Source organism: Jaculus jaculus, chromosome 1 (assembly GCF_020740685.1).
Source record: "Jaculus jaculus isolate mJacJac1 chromosome 1, mJacJac1.mat.Y.cur, whole genome shotgun sequence".
Taxonomy (NCBI): Eukaryota; Metazoa; Chordata; class Mammalia; order Rodentia; family Dipodidae; genus Jaculus; species Jaculus jaculus.
The window spans coordinates 17,953,142-17,971,955 of NC_059102.1; the positions used below are offsets into that span (position 1 = coordinate 17,953,142).

The following is an 18,814-nucleotide window of genomic DNA, read 5'->3' on the forward strand; positions in this document are numbered from 1 at the left end:
AGTGGATTCACCATGTAGAGTGAACTGTTCAGGGTTGGGCAGCTGTCGTTCACTGCCAGGCACAGGCTGGAACCTTCAGGAGATGGGCCTGGACTTTCAGGCACGGCTAAGGACCTCCCAGGCTACGGGAGGCCACTCCTTCTCCAAGCCCGGCACACCTGAGCTTAGGCTTTGTCCTGTGAATTTTGGCCACTTGCCTAGTTAACTCCTTATCAGCCAGTAGCCTTCACACAGCCCGACCGCTGAGACCCTCTTCCTGCCACTGGGTCGATCACCTACATAGTGTGTCTCCCTACGTGCTGGAATGAACGTCCCTGGGCATAAGCTGGCAACCTTTGAACACGCCGATCCCCTTAGGCCCCTCTTCCCACTCTCAACTACTATAAACCCATTTCCCTGACAAATGAAAGGAGCCGTTCACTGCGACTGCCTCCAGAAAGTAATTCTTTTGCCACACTTATGGCCACTCAAGACCCTGCTCTCCATGGTTGCCTGGCTGACTTTGGGGAACCGCAGCCCGGAGGATCCAGGGACCCACATGTGGTACTTTCATGACGTTGTTCCTGCATCACACAGACTTGGCTTAGACTATTTTCATTACTCTACAAGAAACTCAGCAGCCCCGTGACCACCTGCTTCCCCAAGCCCTTCACCTCCGTTAGCCTCTTTTTCAGTCCCTAGATTTACATCCTGTGGACATTTGATGTAATCGGAGTCACGTAATATGTGGTCCCTGTGACTGGTCTCTTTTCCTTAATACAGTGTTTTCAAGATTCATCCATATTGTTTTTATTCTTTTGTTTTTTATTACCCAACAATTATATTTTATTCATTTATTAATTTGTGGACATGTGGATTCCTTATACTCTTGGTATGAATAATGCTACAGTGAATATTTGCACACAAGGTCTTTTTTTTGCCTGTGTATGCGTCTGGTGTGTTGGCATGCGTGTATATGGGTACACGTGTGTGCAGGTGGAAGCCAGAGGTTGATATCAGTTGTCTTTCTCAATCGCTCTTGTTGCAGTCCGGTTTGCATTGCTGGTAGAAATCACCCAACCAAGAGTAGCTTCTGGGAAAAAGAGATTTATTTTGGCTCACAGGCTTGAGGGGAAGCTCCACGATGGCAGGGGAAAACGATGGCATGAGCAGAGGGTGGACATCACCCCCTGGCCAACATAAGGTGGACCACAGCAACAGGAGGGTGTGTCAAACACTGGCATGGGGAAACTGGCTATAAAGCCCATAAGCCCGCCCCCAACAATACACTCCCTCCAGGAGGCGTTAATTCCCAAATATCCATCAGCTGGGAACCTAGCATTCACAACACCTAAGTTTATGGGGGACACCTGAATCAAACCACCACAGCTCTCCTCTTTATTTTACTGAGGCAGGGTCTCTCACTTGAACTCAGAGCTCCCCAGTTCAGTGAGTCTAGCTAGCTAGCTTGCCCTAAGGATGCCCTGTCTTGGCCCATCCCTATTTGTTATGGACACACTTAGTGTGAGAACAACACGTGTTGGTACCATTGTTTCCCTCATCTCTGCCCCTTTTCTGAAGGGGCCCTCCTTGTTGGGGATGTGGGGATTGTGGGTACAAGTTTTGATGTGGGCATATTTTCATGTGGGGTGACATTGTTGTGTCATATAGAAAATCTTCTTTATTTAACCATTTGAGAGCCTGCCAAATTGTTTTCCAAAGTGACTCCAGCATGTTGCATTCTCATCAGCAGTGTGTGATGGCCTAGCTGGTAACGCTTGCTATTATCTAGCTTTCTTATGATAGCTCTAGGTCTTAGCCCATTCGTGCTATTTACAAAGAAGAAAAATTTGTTTTCTCACAGTTACTTAAGGCCAAGGAGTTCAAGAGGCTTGGCTGTCTGCTGAGGGCTGGCTGTTCTTTTTCCTTGTTACTGAAAGAGCACCTCTGTGCCCACATCTGTGTAAACAAGTTACACGCAAACATGCTACATACAATTATATATAATATACATTATATGTGTGTATGTATTTATGGCATTAGGCTTTGTAATATAATGGAATTCTCTACTCCAAGGATATTCCGGAAAGACAGCTGCACAATCCTTTCTGGAATGAGATTTCTAGTTTTTAATTTCTGTTGAGCCAGTGAATATTATTGCACAGTTTTAGGAGGCTCTTAAACCACGAAACAAACTTTCATTCTGCTTTAAAAGGGCTCTTAGAAGGGTGTGCTCTGTGAAAACACTTGCAGCTTCATAAGAAGGAAACCGTCTTGAGAGAGAGCCCATTCACAGCTGCAGAGATCATCAGCAACGTGCCTGCAGCTCCGAGATGCCTGTCTGCTTGCAGGGAGCCCAGCCGGGCGCACCCCAGCCACGTACAGTCATGATGTGGGCCATGGGGGGAGATAGGAGCGAGTTAGCTTATCGCGCAAGTGGGGGCCCTAGTAAATGTGTTGTCAGTGCTGAGGAGATGGCTAAGTGAGTACTTGCTGGGCAAGCATGAAGGCCTGAATTAGTACCCCAGCACTTGTAAAAATTTGGGTGTAGTTGCATGCACTTATACAATCCCAGCACTGGGGAGACAGAGGCAGGAAGATCCCTAGGACTTGCTGACTGGTTCACCTAGCTGAATTAGTTCAGTGCGTCAAAAAAACAAATGCGGGCTGGAGAGATGGCTTAGTGGTTAAGCGCTTGCCTGTGAAGCCTAAGGACCCCGGTTCGAGGCTCGGTTCCCCAGGTCCCACGTTAGCCAGATGCACAAGGGGGCGCACGCGTCTGGAGTTCGTTTGCAGAGGCTGGAAGCCCTGGCGCGCCCATTCTCTCTCTCTCTCCCTCTTATCTGTCTTTCTCTCTGTGTCTGTCGCTCTCAAATAAATAAATAAAAAAATTTTTAAAAAATGCGGCGGAGAGTGAGGAAAACACTTGACATTGATCTCTGGCTCTACATGCACACACACATTTGCTTAAACACACACACACACGCACACACCACGCACAGGAAACATACTGCCTTCTAGAAGAAAGGTCTATGCTCTGAAAGATTCATGGACAGTTAATAGTTTAGATTTGATGACTTGCTTCCAACACTTCTGAAAAATGCACCCATACATGTGAGATAGAGGGTGGGATGATGCACGTGGATTTTAATGCTTGTTTATGTGGTAAACAAGGATTCTGCTTTCAGAGAGCACACGCGTGCACACACACACACACTTAGAAGGAATGAACAATTTCTTGCCAGAGATGTTTCCTCATCTCTTTTCCCTGGGTTACGTTATGTTATTTCACGCTGAGGCTTGTGGGCATGGGAGCAGCTTTGATTTTAGGGTTCATACAAGTGAACTTTATTCATCCCAATATATTACTTTCTGCAGAGTCAATGAATTTTGTTAACCTAATGAAACCTGAAATATGCTTTCTTACCAATGTTTATTCATCGTACCTGCATCTGGCCAGGCCTGGTGGCATAGGTCTATAATTGCAGTTACTCAGGAGGCTAAGGCAGGAGAACGATGAGTCAATGGCCTCCTGGGATACAGAGTGAGTTCAAGACCCACCTGATGTATGTATTGAGATCCTGTCTTAAAATAAATACGGTAGGGGCGAAGGACAAATGGCTCAGTGGTTAAGTATGCTTTTTGTGCAAGCACGGGGGCCCTGAGGGGCCCTGACAACACAAGTGTTGCAGTCCGGTTCGCATTGCTGTTAGAAATCACCCAACCAAGAGCAGCTTCTGGGAAAAAGAGATTTATTTTGGCTCACAGGCTCGAGGGGAAGCTCCACGATGGCAGGGAAAAACGATGGCATGAGCAGAGGGTGTACATCACCCCCTGGCCAAGAGAAGATGGACCACAGCAACAGGAGGGTGTGCCAAACACTGGCATGGGGAAACTGGCTATAAAGCCCTTAAGCCTGCCCCCAACAATACACTCCCTCCAGGAGGCATTAATTCCCAAATCTCCATCAGCTGGGAACCTAGCATTCACAACACCTAAGTTTATGGGGGACACCTGAATCAAACCAGCACAACAAGCATTAGACTCTCAAGATTCTCTGTAAACAGTTCGGCGTTGCCATGCATAGCTGTCACCCTAGTCCCTCAGGGGAGCAGAGACATGACAATTATTTGAGCCCTTGGGTTTCAGAATCAGTAGAGACTGGGGCTCAAACAATAAGACCAACTGGAAGAGTGACGGAACAGGATACCCAGCATTCCACAGCAGCCAACAGGAAAGAGCCCCCTTCTCCCCAGGACAGGTGAGTCATATGGGACACCACACCACACCACACCATAGACATGTGTACACACACACACACACACACACACTTACAAAAAATGGTGGGCGTTGCATATGTTAGCACGTGCCTCACATATGCATAACTCTAGGTTTGATATCCAGAACAATGAATGAATCAATAACTGCATCCATAAACTGAATTTTGTTCATTATTTATTTATTTATTTGAGAATGACAGACACAGAGAGAATGGGCGCGCCAGGGCTTCCAGCCTCTGCAAACGAACTCCAGACGCGTGCGCCCCCTGTACATCTGGCTAACGTGGGACCTGAGGAACCGAGCCTCGAACCGGGGTCCTTAGGCTTCACAGGCAAGCGCTTAACCACTAAGCCATCTCTCCAGCCCCATAAACTGAATTTTGTATGCCAGGCTCTGGCTAAGCCTTCATATAGGATCTTACCTAATGGTCACAATCACCCCAGACCTCTGTTGTCCTGGTATGCAGTTGAAGATGCTGAGGCTTAGAAGCCATATGGAGCATTGCCAGTAGGGGATCTGGATCCCAATAGCAGCCCCGTGACTCCACAGCCCATCTGTGCTGTGCACAGCCTGCACTCATTACCTGTTCCTCGGACTTTTCCTATTTACCACCTTGAGAATCCTCTTTTTCGTGAATTCTCTTAGGAATGCAACTGGTGTATGTGGCAGGGCTGGGGGTGGAGATGCACATATATCCGAGGCTCTGTCATCTTTCCTTGTTCTTGCATTATTCTTCTTTACTTTCTTTCTTTTTTAAAAAGGCTCTCTTTTTTAAAAAAATATTTATTTATTTGCAAGGAGATAGAGCGGGGAGGGATGGATGTGCCAGAGCTGCTAGCCACTGCAAATGAACTCCGCTTTGTGCATCTGGCTTTATGTGGGTACTGGGAATCAAACTTGTGACATTAGACGTTGCAGGCAAATGCCTTAGCTGCTGAGCCATCTTTCCAGCTCTATTTGCCTTTTTACTTAATTCTGCTTTTGGAATTCACACCTTTTCCTATAGCCTTTCCTCACATCATTGACTAGTCTTAATCTTTTGTCATTAAGCTATGGAAATAGTTACTGTGTGTATGTGTGAGTGTGTGTGTTGGGGGGGGTGGGATTGTTATACGTAGTGTGATGTGTGTATAGATAGATGTGTGTACCCCAAGTGTTATTTCCTTAAGCCAAAGTTTTTCTCTCTTAACCCAGAGCTGCCACTTTCCATCATCAAACCCCTGAAATTCTTTGATGTCCATCTCCCATATGACTGGGGTTGTAGACATGCGTGCCCACACCCACACTTTAACATGAGTGCTGGAGAATCAAATTCAGACAGTATCAGGCTCAGTTAGGCCCTCATGCTTAAGTGGCAAGTGCTATAACTTGTTGAGCCACCTCACCAGCCCCAGCTACTTTTTTTTTTTTTACCTTTAATTATTTTTCTTAAATTATTTTTATTTGAGAGAGAGGCAGACAGAGAGACAGAGAGAGAAAAAGAGAATGGGTGCACCATGACCTTCAGTCTTCTATGAACAGCGCCCAGATGTGTGCCCCCTTATGCACATATGAAATGTTGTGTGCTCGCGTTACTGTGCGTCTGGCTGTGTGGGACCTGGAGATTTGAACATGAGTTCTTAGGCTTCACAGGCAAATGCCTTAACTCCAGCCCCTTTAAAATTTTTTATTGACAACTTCCATAAATACAGCCAATATATCATGATCACAATCCCCTCCTACCACCTTCCCTTAGCTGCCTCAAAATACCCCCTCCACAATACTCCTTCTTCTTTCCAGTGCCTTTATTTATTTTAAAAACATATTTATTTAATTATTTGAGAGAGAGAGAGAAAGAGGGAGAGAGGGGGAGAGAGAGAATGGGCACTTCATCAGGGCCTTCAGCCACTGCAAACAAACTCCAGATGCATGTGCCCCCTTATGCATCTGGCTTATGTGGGTTGTGGGGAATCAAATTTGGGTCCTTTGACTTTGTAGGCAAATGTTTTAACTGTGAAGCCATCTATCCAGCTCATCTTCCCCCCCGCCCCAGAGGTAAGTGTCTCATTGTAGCTCAGGCTGACCTGGAATTCACTATGTGTTCTCAGGGTGGCCTTGAACTCATGGTAATCCTCCTACCTCTGCCTCCCAAGTGCTGGGATTAAAGGCATGCGCCACCATGTCTGGCTCATCTTTATTTTCTTTTTCTTTTTTTTTTTTCTTTTTGGTTTTTTGAGGTAGAGTCTCACTGTAGCTCAGACTGACCTGGAATTCACTATGGAGTCTCAGGGTGGCCTTGAACTCATGGCAATCCTCCGACCTCTGCCTCTTGAGGGCTGGGATTAAAGACGTGTGCCACCACGCCCGGCTCATCTTTATTTTTAACTCCAACTTTTCTTTTTAAATGAGTCAGACTTAATGCCTTTTTGTCTTTATAGCACATATCAGAGGCTGTGTGGTGCTACCTCAGCACAGCAGTGGAAAAGAACAAACAGTGTTCATAATGATACCCTAATATAGTGTCTATAAGCAATATAATTGATATCTAAACAAATTTCGTTCATGTAGTTATTAACTAAGCATATTCATAGCCATTAGTTTATATGTCCAAGGTAGTGCAATAGATAATATTAATTCCACCTTTGTAAATGTAAAAAGTTAGTCAATAGCAAACTTTGATACCTTGCTGGAAGTCAAAAGTTTGTGAGGAGGCAATGAAGGATTCAGTTTCAGGAATGTTTACTTTTAAGGGGGACAGTTCAGCAAGCAGGAGTGTATATACGTAGTTGGTGTCTTCTGCAATTGGACCCAAAATTCACAGAGAGTAAAGTTATAGAAAAAGTATGGCTGGAAGGTTAAGGAACATGGGGATTATCACTATCCCCCGAACACATTGTGTCGGGTTCCTTCCTAAGACGCTTCAGAAGGAGGGAGGTGTGCCCACTTGTTCACCCATCTTCTCTGTGTCTAAGGGCCAGGCCTCCATCGAGAGACAGCAGGGTGTTCGTTCACCTTTGGGCTTTGAATGCTTCCGTCCAGTCCCCACTCACTTTCTTTCCTATGAGCTTTGACAACTTCAGTTAATCTCTTCGGGCCCATGTTTCCATCCCTGCAAAAGAATATGTACTAAATATATCTTTCAGAGTGATTGGGAACATTCACTTAGTCTATATAAAGAACTTAAAATAGCACCAGGTATAGGAAAAGCTTGAACAACATTAATATTAATATGTTACCTAGTACTCTGATATTGGAACTACAAGAGACAACAAGATCCTTTAGCATCATGGCAGTTTTAAAATTTATTTTTATTTTTTGTTTTTGGAGGTAGGATTTCACTCTAGTTCAGGCTGACCTGGAATTTACTATGTAGTCTCAGTGTGGCTTCAAACAGGAACTTCAGGATGGGCGCAAAGAGCAGACATTTTCTTGTTGAATCCTCTAATAAACACTTCAAGCTTCAGCGTTGTGCCCAACTTTATTCAGGTATTTTGGAGTAGAGACAAACTAGGACCCTGAAACAGAGGCCATCCGAGACTGTATCATATCACCAGTCTCCTCCTGTGAGACTCGGTTGGTTTCCTGATGATCAGTAATGCTCGATTGTTCAGGACAGCTCCTCAGAACTCAGACTTTAATTGTCTGTGGCTCCTGGGAGCTCTCCTGATAGCCGTTTGTGCTAAGCCATCAGAATAATGATGATGATGACCATTGTCTTCTGTTTACAGTTGTCCATCCTAGTAACCATCCCCTGGCAGGGAGAAAGACCGATGCTTCTGGACATTTTGTAAATACTGTTTGAAATTAGGAGACTGGGTAACCAATCTGGTAAAAACCTGGATCTCCCAGCCCTGGCTGAGAAATACATCTGTAATGAAATTAATCAGCAGAAGTGTGTGCTGGGTATAGGTGGATGAGGGGATCAGAAATTGATTCAGCAAGTCACTGTAACCTTAAAGGTTTGGGTTGGCTTATAATTTATCAGTAATGGGAAAAGTACTTTACCATGGAGATAATATCTTGGGATAAATTCAAAATCATAGGCTGTATTATGGATGCATTTGTGGATGTATGTGAATTGCAGGGAGTGAAATTTTTTTCTGTGAATATAATTTCGTTTAGATAAGATGACAAATACACTATATACAATAAGAGCCCATTTGATATAATGAATGTAATTTTAAACTTAACACCACCATATTTTAGAACTGGAAGGGACCTTGGATATCACCTAGTACAAATGATTATTGCAGATGGAGGTACTGAATTCCAAAGAATGTAGTGGCTTTGCCTGCAGTGTGAGCTCCTATATGTAAATTGTTGTGTTTGGATTCGTTTTCGAATATCAGGTGCATTATCCACAGGTTCATGTTTAGTATTTTACCAACAGTAGTTTTCTGTCATTGGCCATCAGGGCTATAATGGGATTTCTGCTGGCATATGGGCCGCCCCCTTAGCTTTGCATAAGCGGATACTTAATAAAATGCTATGTGATTCCCAATTAATACTCAACCGTGTAAGCTGAAGCAAGTGAGACTGATGCTGTTCGATAGCTTCTTTTGTTTGTGCTATTGATATCCCAGAGCTTCTCAGTCAGCGGGTTCCACAGAATTCAGGGAAAGTCTTGTATGCCATTCCTTTCAAAGAAAAAAAAAAAAAACATTGGTTGCTAGAGAGATTGAGTTTAATATAGTTTCATATCATGGAGATTTTAATAACGCAGTCTAAAGTATTTGTACATGAATTCATTAAGCCCAGATTAGTCTTATTATAATTACTCCAAAAGTAATTCAATTGAGGAGAAAACATCCTAAACAGATATAAAATACACTGTGAGCTGGGAAGCCATACTGTTCTACTTTATCAGCTCCATAAAGTACTTGTGGACTTGAACATAACTTTCACAGTACACAGAATGCAATCATAAAAAGAAGTATTATTCCGAAGTCTATTTTTTTTATGTTCCTTCAGTAGTTAAGAGCTTTATCCCTCAGTGGTAGGAGTGAGATATACTAGGGACAGGATGTCATAAAATGTTAGGGACTTTTACTAGCTCCTGTTCCTTGCATCGCCTACCCAATGGTTGGTGCAGGCGGATGAGTTACCAGCCTAGGGCCCAAGATTGATGCTGGTTGTACATTGCCTAGGAAATGTAACTGGAGGATACTTCAGGGCATTTTTATTATATATTTTTTCTTATCTACGCATAAAAGACATTCACTGAGCACCGAGTGCCTGTACACGTACCACAGTGGCAGGCAAAATGTTGGTCTTAATTTCTTTTTTTTTTTTGGTTTTCTTTTTTGTTTTTTTCTGGTCTTAATTTCTAATATGACAAAAAGGTATGGCAAGGCCATGGGCAAGGAAAATGATAGAATTTCCTATGCTTGCATCCAAAACAACACATAGGAGAAAGAGTGAGATAAAGGCCTTCCGTTATCAAAAGGCGGGGTTTGTTTTTGGTACCAGAGACTTTCTGGTGACTTCTTTCCATTTTTGCCCAAACTCCCCAGGGCTGTGTTCAGTTTGAGTGTGTTGGGAAGAAGTGGGAGCGCTGTGGGTATCTGCTGCGTGGCTACGGGCCTGCCGGGACTGTCTGGCATCGGAGACACTGAAAACTAATCGCAATCTGTGTGGTGCCACTGAGGCCAACCGGGTCCTCTGGAGGAGAGCGTGACTCTGGCCGTAGTCCAGCGGGTGACAGACCTGGGTAAGACAGGAAGGGACTGTGCTTCAGTGGCTTTTACTCTTAATTTTATTTTATGCAATAAAACAGTTAGACCTTTTTTTCAGGCAAATTCTTCCTAGCACCCCTTCTCAGGAACAGAGCAGTTCTCATGGAAACACTGTCAATTTAGTTGTCCTGTGCAGTTCCTTCCTGGGCTGACCTTTAGTAACAGGGAGTGTGTCCCAGCAAGGAGCCCTTTAAATGGAGGAGGGCAGAGCAGGCGGACAAGGCCGAAGGGGTGAATGGTACCAAAAACAAGGGCCAGGTCCTGGGTTTCTGGAACCTTCTAGTTGTAGGCATGACTCTTTCTTCCATGGCATATGGAATAGATGTCATTGGATGTCTTATCTCAAAGCCTGGATATAACTCCATTTATAAGTAATATTTGGGAATTGCCTTGAGTTTCTTGGTATCATATCCAGGATGACACACAAGAAATAGAATAATCTTTTTCAAGCAGTTAGATAATAAAATATGTAATCACTTGAACAATAGCTTATAGAAAACCTTCCATATAGCAACCATTTTGCACTCATTCAGTCCCCATGACGATTTACGAGGTTTCTCAAAAATTAGAGCTCGTTTTTGAACATAGACGCCTTCTGGATTCAAATTGTTCCCATCTCTTAGCCAAACTCCCAGACCTGGAGATGCTAAGAACCAACACCACATACTCAGATGCAGGACCTGCTTTGACTTCAAGACCTAAGTCTTACACTGCTCTGCCTGTTTGTTATAATACAGCACCGACCTTCCCTATCATAGTGCATACCAAACACCAGCCATCAGATGCTGAGAGCTTTCTGCATGTGATTCTCGGAACTGTCCTCACAGTAACTCTGAAGGTCGGGCCTTCTCACCTTCATTTTACAAACGAGGACACGGACACTCAAAGAATTAAACAGACAGTCCAGGAGTATAACTTACCCAGGACTCAACTTAGTATTATTTGACTGTAACGTCCACATGCTCTGTTGATTATCCAATGTGACCCCCTCATGATTTTCCTAGGATAGGGGAAAAGCTGCCCTCTCCATTTTACAGTTGAGAGCATAGGATATGAGAGATTGAGTTCATACCTTGGATTTCTACTGGTAAAGGGCTGGGACTTGATCCTAGGTTGTTGAGACGCAGAGATCACAGGAGGTGGAGGGAGGAGAGGAGCTCACCTTGTCTGCTTTGGGAACTTCACATGCATGTTGGTCTTGGTTTTGCCAGCCTTTCTAGGACATTGATAGTCAGCATGGAGACATTGGTGGACCTCCATTTTATAGGGATTGGTAGAAGAATATTGGCTGAATTGGCTACTGTTTATATCCACAGGCAGAGATTGCTGGGTGTGGAGATTTGGTGAGTGGGACAGCTCAGTTGAGCATGACAGTGACTTTGGTTGTGGTGAACCTGACTCCTCGTGGAAGCAGCATTTATTACAGTTGTTCTGCTGTCCCTTCCTTAGCCTTGGTTAGTTGGGTCCAAATAACATTTACAATGCTTTACTGTAAAAGCACTTGTACTTGAAAAAGACTTTTCTTTCAGGAGCTCAAACCACAGGAGAACTCGTAAGACAGCTGTCTCCCCAGGTGAGGCTCCTTAAATGGGAGTTAAGTGCATGCATTTTCAAGAAACTAAACTCCCCTCATATATAATTTAACCTAGAAAAGAAAGCAAAATTGAGAGAGTTGTATGATTACATTGTTTGAGAACTGGTAACTTTACCTTACATGCACACTTTGTCTCTCTGGCATATCTTGAATGCTGTGGGGTGTGGGTTAAGTATGATATTGTAATAACAGTGAGGTTTCTCTACCCACAGTTATGGAGTGTGGATTGAAATAGTAAATTATTCCTAGAGCCAACCGAATGGGCAATAAGACTGCCATCCACTTCTTCTCATAAAACAAAGCAATAGATAAATAAAGGAGAGCCAACTCACTTAACCCGCATGGCTCTCTGCACTGCTAATTATTAACCCCGGGCACAAGACAGGGGTTCACCCAGAGTGTAGTTAAATCATTTTTAATCGAGGTAAACACTAGCCATGTGGATGAGCGGCTCTCAAGAAAATTTTTAATCAGCAACGTTTAGGACTCACCCAGCCTAATTGCCATAACTTATTAATAATAATAAATAATCTAGTCTTTTTATGGCCAGGGTCTCTGGGGGACTGAGTGCATTAAAGATCTCCAGGGTGTGAATCTCTCTGTAGCTGTGGGGGAAGGGCTCCCATCTCGCTGCTCATTCCTAACTGAAGAAATTGGACTTCAAGGCTAAGAATGGCAAATGTGCCATCCCCCTTTCTCATTTTCCTCTTCCCACATCTGAATCACCAACTTACACTCGGCCTTTCATCTATCTCAAGGACCAGAAGGGCTCCAGGGGCTGGGGGCCGGGGACTGGGGAACAGGCTTTCTTTGTTCACGTGAGTGATGGGGGTAGAGGGGTTCCTCCCTGGGGAAGTGAGTCTGAGCAGAGCTTTCTCTCAAGGAGCTCATTTCCTCTGCACCAGTGTCCCTGGCGTCCTTTGGGTTCAACCTGATTGTGGCTGGAGTGGTCATTGGCGAACCCTGGCTCTGTATTTGATTCTGATTCCCGTGTGGGTAGGAAACGTGGCACTATCTTATCCTCTGAATAAGTCTCCATGACACATGGGAAATTTTCTGAACTTTCCAAGCTTCATCTTCCCAACACCAGGGCATGGATAGCAGAAAACACAAGGAACTGGGCGTTCAGGGGCTGAAAATGGACTCCTCAATAATTCCTTGTGGTTGGGTAGACTGAAAGGAAAATCCCATCACATTCTGGGCCCTTTAATTTTTAGAAGTGACTACTTCTGATAGTTATGAGGTGGTGGCTGGGACAGGAGCACCAGAGGGGAGACTGGCATGGCTTTTTTTTTTGCTTCTCTTCTCTATGCTCCCCACTTTTGAGCTAAGCAACTACTTTTCCCTCACTCACTTTCCATTCTTCTGTCCGTGAATCATTTGGGCCCATTTCCATCTGGAAATGTGCATTTCCTTTCAAGACAGTGCCCAGACCATTATTATACAGAGTGAAAAGCTAAATGATGCTAAGAATGGAGTGATTTATATCACAGTCTGCAAAAGACATAAATTTAGAGTGTAAATTACAAGACAACTCATGTGCAAAATTGTTGCAATATTTATACCAGTGTTTATTAAAATTTACATTTGAATGAAAAGGTGCAAAATGAAAATAAGACTGAAAAAGCACTTGGAAAAAAAAACCCAACAAAAACAATCCAAAGTAGCTGCTATAAAAGTGAAGATCCTGAGTGGGATGGAAGGCATGAATAGGCCTCCGTTCACATTGCACACTCGCATGTGACTTATACAATAGAAGTGGGTGGAATAAAGTCACTAAATCCCCACCTGAATTTCCTTCATCCTCATCCACTGATACTGTCCAGTGATTAAAATCAATACTGAATTTCAAAGGAAGTGTTTCTTGTCAAAAACCCCGGAGTAGAGGCTGAGGATTCTGGACGGATGTCGAGACTGGATCCGTATTTGAAAGACTAATCTTATTTCCCTGATGTTTTCAAGATTGGAAATTTTTGTCTGTTTTCATTAGAAGGGAATGATAAATCTCTAATTTGTACTTTGCTAATAATAGTAATGAGCTTTTGTGCTTCGTTAAGGTTAAATGAGTCTCATGTAGTTCTGGCTCAGCCTGGAACTCCATGTGTGACCTTGGAAAAGGTTTCTAATTTACCCTGGACTCAGTTTCTTCATCTGTGCCATATGGGGATCAGACTAGATCAGTGAGAGAACAAGTGAGCTTTCCCTCCCTTCTGGATAGTGATGTATCATGTCATACAGTCAAGACCCAAGAAGGTAATTAAGACCTACCGCTCTTATCCTTGGGAGCTCGGGGGCTACATAAATAACTAATTATGCTATGAGCTATAATTGCAACATGCATAGATTACTCTAGGAGAGCAGAGGCGGAAGTAGTGAGTTCCCTCCCTGTGGGGATAGACTTCACAGCGACTCTGACATTTGAAGGTGGAGTAGCAGGGTTCCTCCAGGTGTGTGGGCCGGTCACAGGACGGGAGTTCAGACTGTAGGGACCAGGATACAAACACAGGTGGAAGCTGTATGTCGAGGGAGTTGCCTACAGTCTTGTTCTCTGTCTCTTTGTAGTGGCATCCCATTTCTGGGTACTAAAGATGAATTACCAAGGCTAGAGAATACTGTGACATGTACAGTCAATCCTTGGTTATAAATAAGAGATCTGTTGTTGCCAGACTCTGCACATGTTCAGGTTCCTTATATCAAACAGGATTTTCTTGTAATCTCTGCATATCTTTTTTTCTATATTTTAAATCATTTCTAGATTGCTTATAATACCATGCAAGGTAGGTGCTTTATAAATAGTTATGATGATACATTACTTAGGGAATAATGATGAGAAAAATTTATGTGCAAACATAAGTTTTTTTAAAAAAATATTTTCCATCTGTGGTTGGGTGAATCTACAAAAGAGGAAGCCACTAATACCGGGGGATGGCTGAATATATGTATTTAGTGCATTTATATCACAGTTCACGTTCTTGAGTGTGGGAGAAAGGAGAGGATGTTTCTGCCAACTTCCTGGGACTTGTGAGCTTACAGTCTTTCACCTAAGACACAACACCTGGCCTGAGACAACCCCGAGAGGGATATGTGTGCCCAGGTGGGGTGATATCTGTAGTCATAAGTCTTGGTTCACGTAGCAGTTACATGTTTGATCTGCAACCATAGGCCCTTGGTTCTTTGAGACCTGGAGGGGCTGATGTTTATGTGATGGCTGAAGCAAAGTTAGAGGATGATAATCGAGTTCTTAGTTTGTAAAATGAAAATAAATTTAGTTTTAAAATGTAAGTCATGTTCATTGTTAAAGATTAAAGTAATACATAAATCTTATATACAGTTGTTTGAAAAAGTTTCCCTTCTCCTGAACATAAACAGTATTTTTGTGAACATGGTCACAAATCTCCCCTCATGTAGTTATACACACACACACACAGGTATATAAATGTACTCAGGGTAATATGTTCCATTTGGGTATCTGGTATTCTCATTTAAAAAAATCAGTTTTACTGTTATAAACAGCCTTTGTAAATTTCTTTTTGTCATTGTTCAGTGTGTATATTTTATAATGTGTATGTGATTACAGACCTGTGTGTGTGTAGAAGTCAGAGAACAGCTTTCTGGAGCTGACCCTTGCCTTCTACCTTATTTGAGGCAGGGTCTCTAGTTCTTTACTGCTGTACTTGCCCACAAGCTTTCAGAAACTGCTCCTGTCTCCAAGTTATTGTGCTCAGACACCACAGCTTCCAGCTTTTGCACGAGATCTGGGCATTCAAACTCAGAGACTTAAGATTGTGAGTCAGGTACGCTATCCAATGAGCCATATCCCCAGCCTTGTAAAGTTCTGATACAACTTTAGTTACTTCATTGGATTAAAGCCCTACAAGTAGTATTGCTGAGTTAAGGAATGCATATTTTCACTCCTGTATATATTGTCAAACTATTTTCTAGAAGCTTCTTGTCTTTCTGTAATCCTACCAGTGGGGCAGGTCCTGGCTGGTTGGTATAGTACATGTTTCTATCAATGCTGTCTCCATCTTGAAGCTATATGTGAGAAAGTTATGAGCAGATGAGAAGCTTTGGAGATGGTTGGGAGGCAGTTGAAGTGTGGCTTATTCGTGTAGAGATAGCAAGAAGGACCAAAAGATGTTCAGCATGATCCCTAGTTGCCAGCACTGAATGCAGCTGAAGACCCACCAACATGGGAATGGAGAAGTAGTTTATGGTGCAGTCAGCCAGTATAATTTGATGTAGCAATGAGAAAGAATGGCCTACTGTGTATTAGAGTATGAATAACTTCGGTATTACTGTTGAGCAGAGAGGCCATGCTTAGAAAAAAAAAGGTCCATTAATCCATGTGTACGAAAATCAAAGACAAGCACAGTGTTCCTACAGTATTAGAAGCTGTGCTAGTGCTTATCCTCAAGGGGACATTAAGGAAAATATACGTATACATATACATATACATATACATATACATATACATATACATATACATATACATATACATATACATATACACATACATACATACATACATACATACATACACACACATATATATATATATATATATATTTATAATGAGAGAGAGTGTGTGTTTGTGTGTGAATGGGTGCACTAGGGCTCCTAACCACTGCAATCGAACTCCAGATGCATGTGTCACCTTGTGTATCTGGCTTATGTGGCTACAGGGGACTCAAACCTGGGTCCTTAAGCTTTGCAGACAAGCGCCTTAACCGCTAAGCCATCTATCTGCCCAGCCCTGTTTGTGTGTTTTTGCTAGCGGTGGTTTACTAATGCCAAATGAAGTCCTGGGCATAAAGTCTTCTCTCAAATGTTTTTTTTTTTTTTTTTTTTTTTTTTGAAAAATATACCGATGCTTTTCACCTTTCTCATAGACTTCAACCTAGAATTTACTGTGAAGTCATGATGCTCTAACGACTCGCGGGTTAACACGAGGGGAACTTCCTAGGTGTTTTGTTTATATGATATAAATAAGGAAGTGTGCTCATCGACCCTCTATCCACTTAGTCCTCCTGAGCTAGTGTGTTGTCTTTCTTGTTCATAACTTAATCCAGTGGCTTACTCGTACTGACAAGGGTGGTTTTAGAATCTTCTCCACTTCATTTCAGTCTTCAATTCATGTTTGCTCCTTTGTGGCTTAAAAGGTTTTATTTGGAAAAAATATTATTTATTTAATTGGGTGGGAGCAGATAGAGAGAGAACGGGCACCCCAGGGCTTCTAGCTACTGCAAACGAACTCCAGACACATGCGCCACCTTGTGCATCAGGTTTATTTGGTTACTGGGGAATTTAAACCTGTGACTCTAGGCTTCACAGACAAGCATCTTAACCACTAAGCAATCACTCCAGCCCCTGAAAAAAAAAAAAAAAAAAAATATATATATATATATATATATATATATATATATAGGTTTTTTTTGAGGTAGGGTTTCACTCTAGTTCAGGCTCTCCTGGAATTAACTATGTAGTCTCATGGTGGCCTCAGACTCATGGCAATCCTCCTACCTCTGACTCCCAAATGCTGGGATTAAAGGTGTGTGCCACCATGCCCGGCTCTGAAAATATATTTTAAGAAATCATTTATTTATTTGAGTAAGAGACAGAGAGAAAGAGGCAGACGGAAAGAGGGTATGCGTGGGTACTCCAGGGCCTCCTGTCACTGCAAATGAACTACAGATGCATGATCCACTTTCTGTATTTGGCTTTATGTGGGTAATCAAGCCTGGGACATCAGGCTTTTCAAGCAAATACCTTCAACCTCTGAGCCATCTCTCCAGCCCATTTATTGTGGCTTTGAGTGAGTTACTTAGCTTTCTGGAGACTCAGTTTCCTCCATCTATAAAATAAGAATGATAATAAAACAATTTATTTTAACTTTTATTGACATTTTCATAATACATTTTTTAAAAAATTTATTTATTTATTTTAGAGAGGGATATATATACATATATATGTGTATATATATATATGTATATATATCATATATATATATATATATATATATATATATATATATATATATGAGTATATATATGAGAGAAGGGGCATGCCAGGGCCTCCAGCCACTGCAAATGAATGTGAGATGCATGTGCCACCATGTTTATCTGGCTTACACGGGTACTGGGGAATCGAACCTGGGTCCATAAGCTTTGTAGGCAAATGCCTTAACCACAAAGCCATCTCTCCAGCCCTTTACATTACATAATATATTTTCATAGTAATTCCTTCCCATTACATTCCTTTGTTCCCCCTATGCCCTTCCATGGAACTCTTTCTTCTTTCCAAGTGGTACCTCTTCTTTTATTTCTGTTTTGTTTTAGTTTTGCCCCTCTCCATCATCCACAACAAAACATGTCAGTGGGCCCAATATCATTCAGATCTTGTGCAGGTAATTATAGCCACTGTCGGGTTATGAACACGAGGCTCACGTTGTGTCTGGAAGATCTTGTAGAACCTATCTTGTAAGGCTGTTGTGGAAGCAGCACCATTACTTTCATAACAACCAGCTTTCCTGCTTATATATCCTGGACCCTTAAAACATGTCATATGCGATGCTTAATCTTCTCTGTGGTCTTACCTGTGTTGTAGCATAGGGAAGTGTTAATCACAGAGTTTGTAAGCATTGAGCCAGCATTTAGGCTCAGATGGTCTCCGTCCACAGCCTGAGTGCATGATCACTTGGAAAGAGGGCTTATTAGCAAAGTCTGCGCATTAGCTGATTGTCACATGGTCCTTTTCACCATCGCTAATCTATTTTTTTTCTCTTTCTCTCTCCCCTCTTCTCTCTGCCACCTCTTCTTCTACCTGCAGACGTTTTCCAGCAAGGTGAGTCCCACTGTCTCTCGTTGCTCTTCTCTTCGCTGTGTTTGTTGGGCTGCAGAACTTTGTCTTCTGGCCACTCGTCAGTGGGCTTTAATGGATGCTATGAGGATGGCACTGAAGTTCCATCACGTTCTATGGGCCCCTGCTTCTTCCTCTGAGCCATGCTTGGGGATGAAGGTGGGGACTGAACGGCTAGGGTAGGAAGAAGGGAAGGGAAGTAGAGTGCGGCCTGGCAGGGGCCTGGGAGACTGGGAGACTGGTGGGCCCGGGGAAGAGCACGTCTTTCTGGAGAGGACTCCGCTGCAAGGCCTCTTGTCCCCCAGGTATCTTGCCCAGAGCAGCTGCTCCTTGTAGAGTATTCTGTGACAGCGCCAGCGGAGCTTTCTTTGCCTAGAAAACACGTCAC

At 43.0% G+C, this 18,814-nt stretch overlaps 1 protein-coding gene across 3 annotated transcripts in view; it reads left to right on the plus strand.

Moving 5' to 3' along the window:
* Gfra1 (GDNF family receptor alpha 1) overlaps positions 1-18,814 on the plus strand; it is a 234,377-nt gene that overhangs the window by 56,088 nt on the left and 159,475 nt on the right. Inside the window, exon 4 of one of the 3 annotated variants that reach the window (XM_004659309.2) lies at positions 18,397-18,411. The exons of the other annotated variants lie outside the window; for them this stretch is intronic. Within the exon in view, the coding sequence (XP_004659366.1) occupies positions 18,397-18,411 (15 nt within the window). The remainder of the gene's footprint in view (positions 1-18,396; positions 18,412-18,814) is intronic. 3 annotated transcript variants of the gene reach the window in all.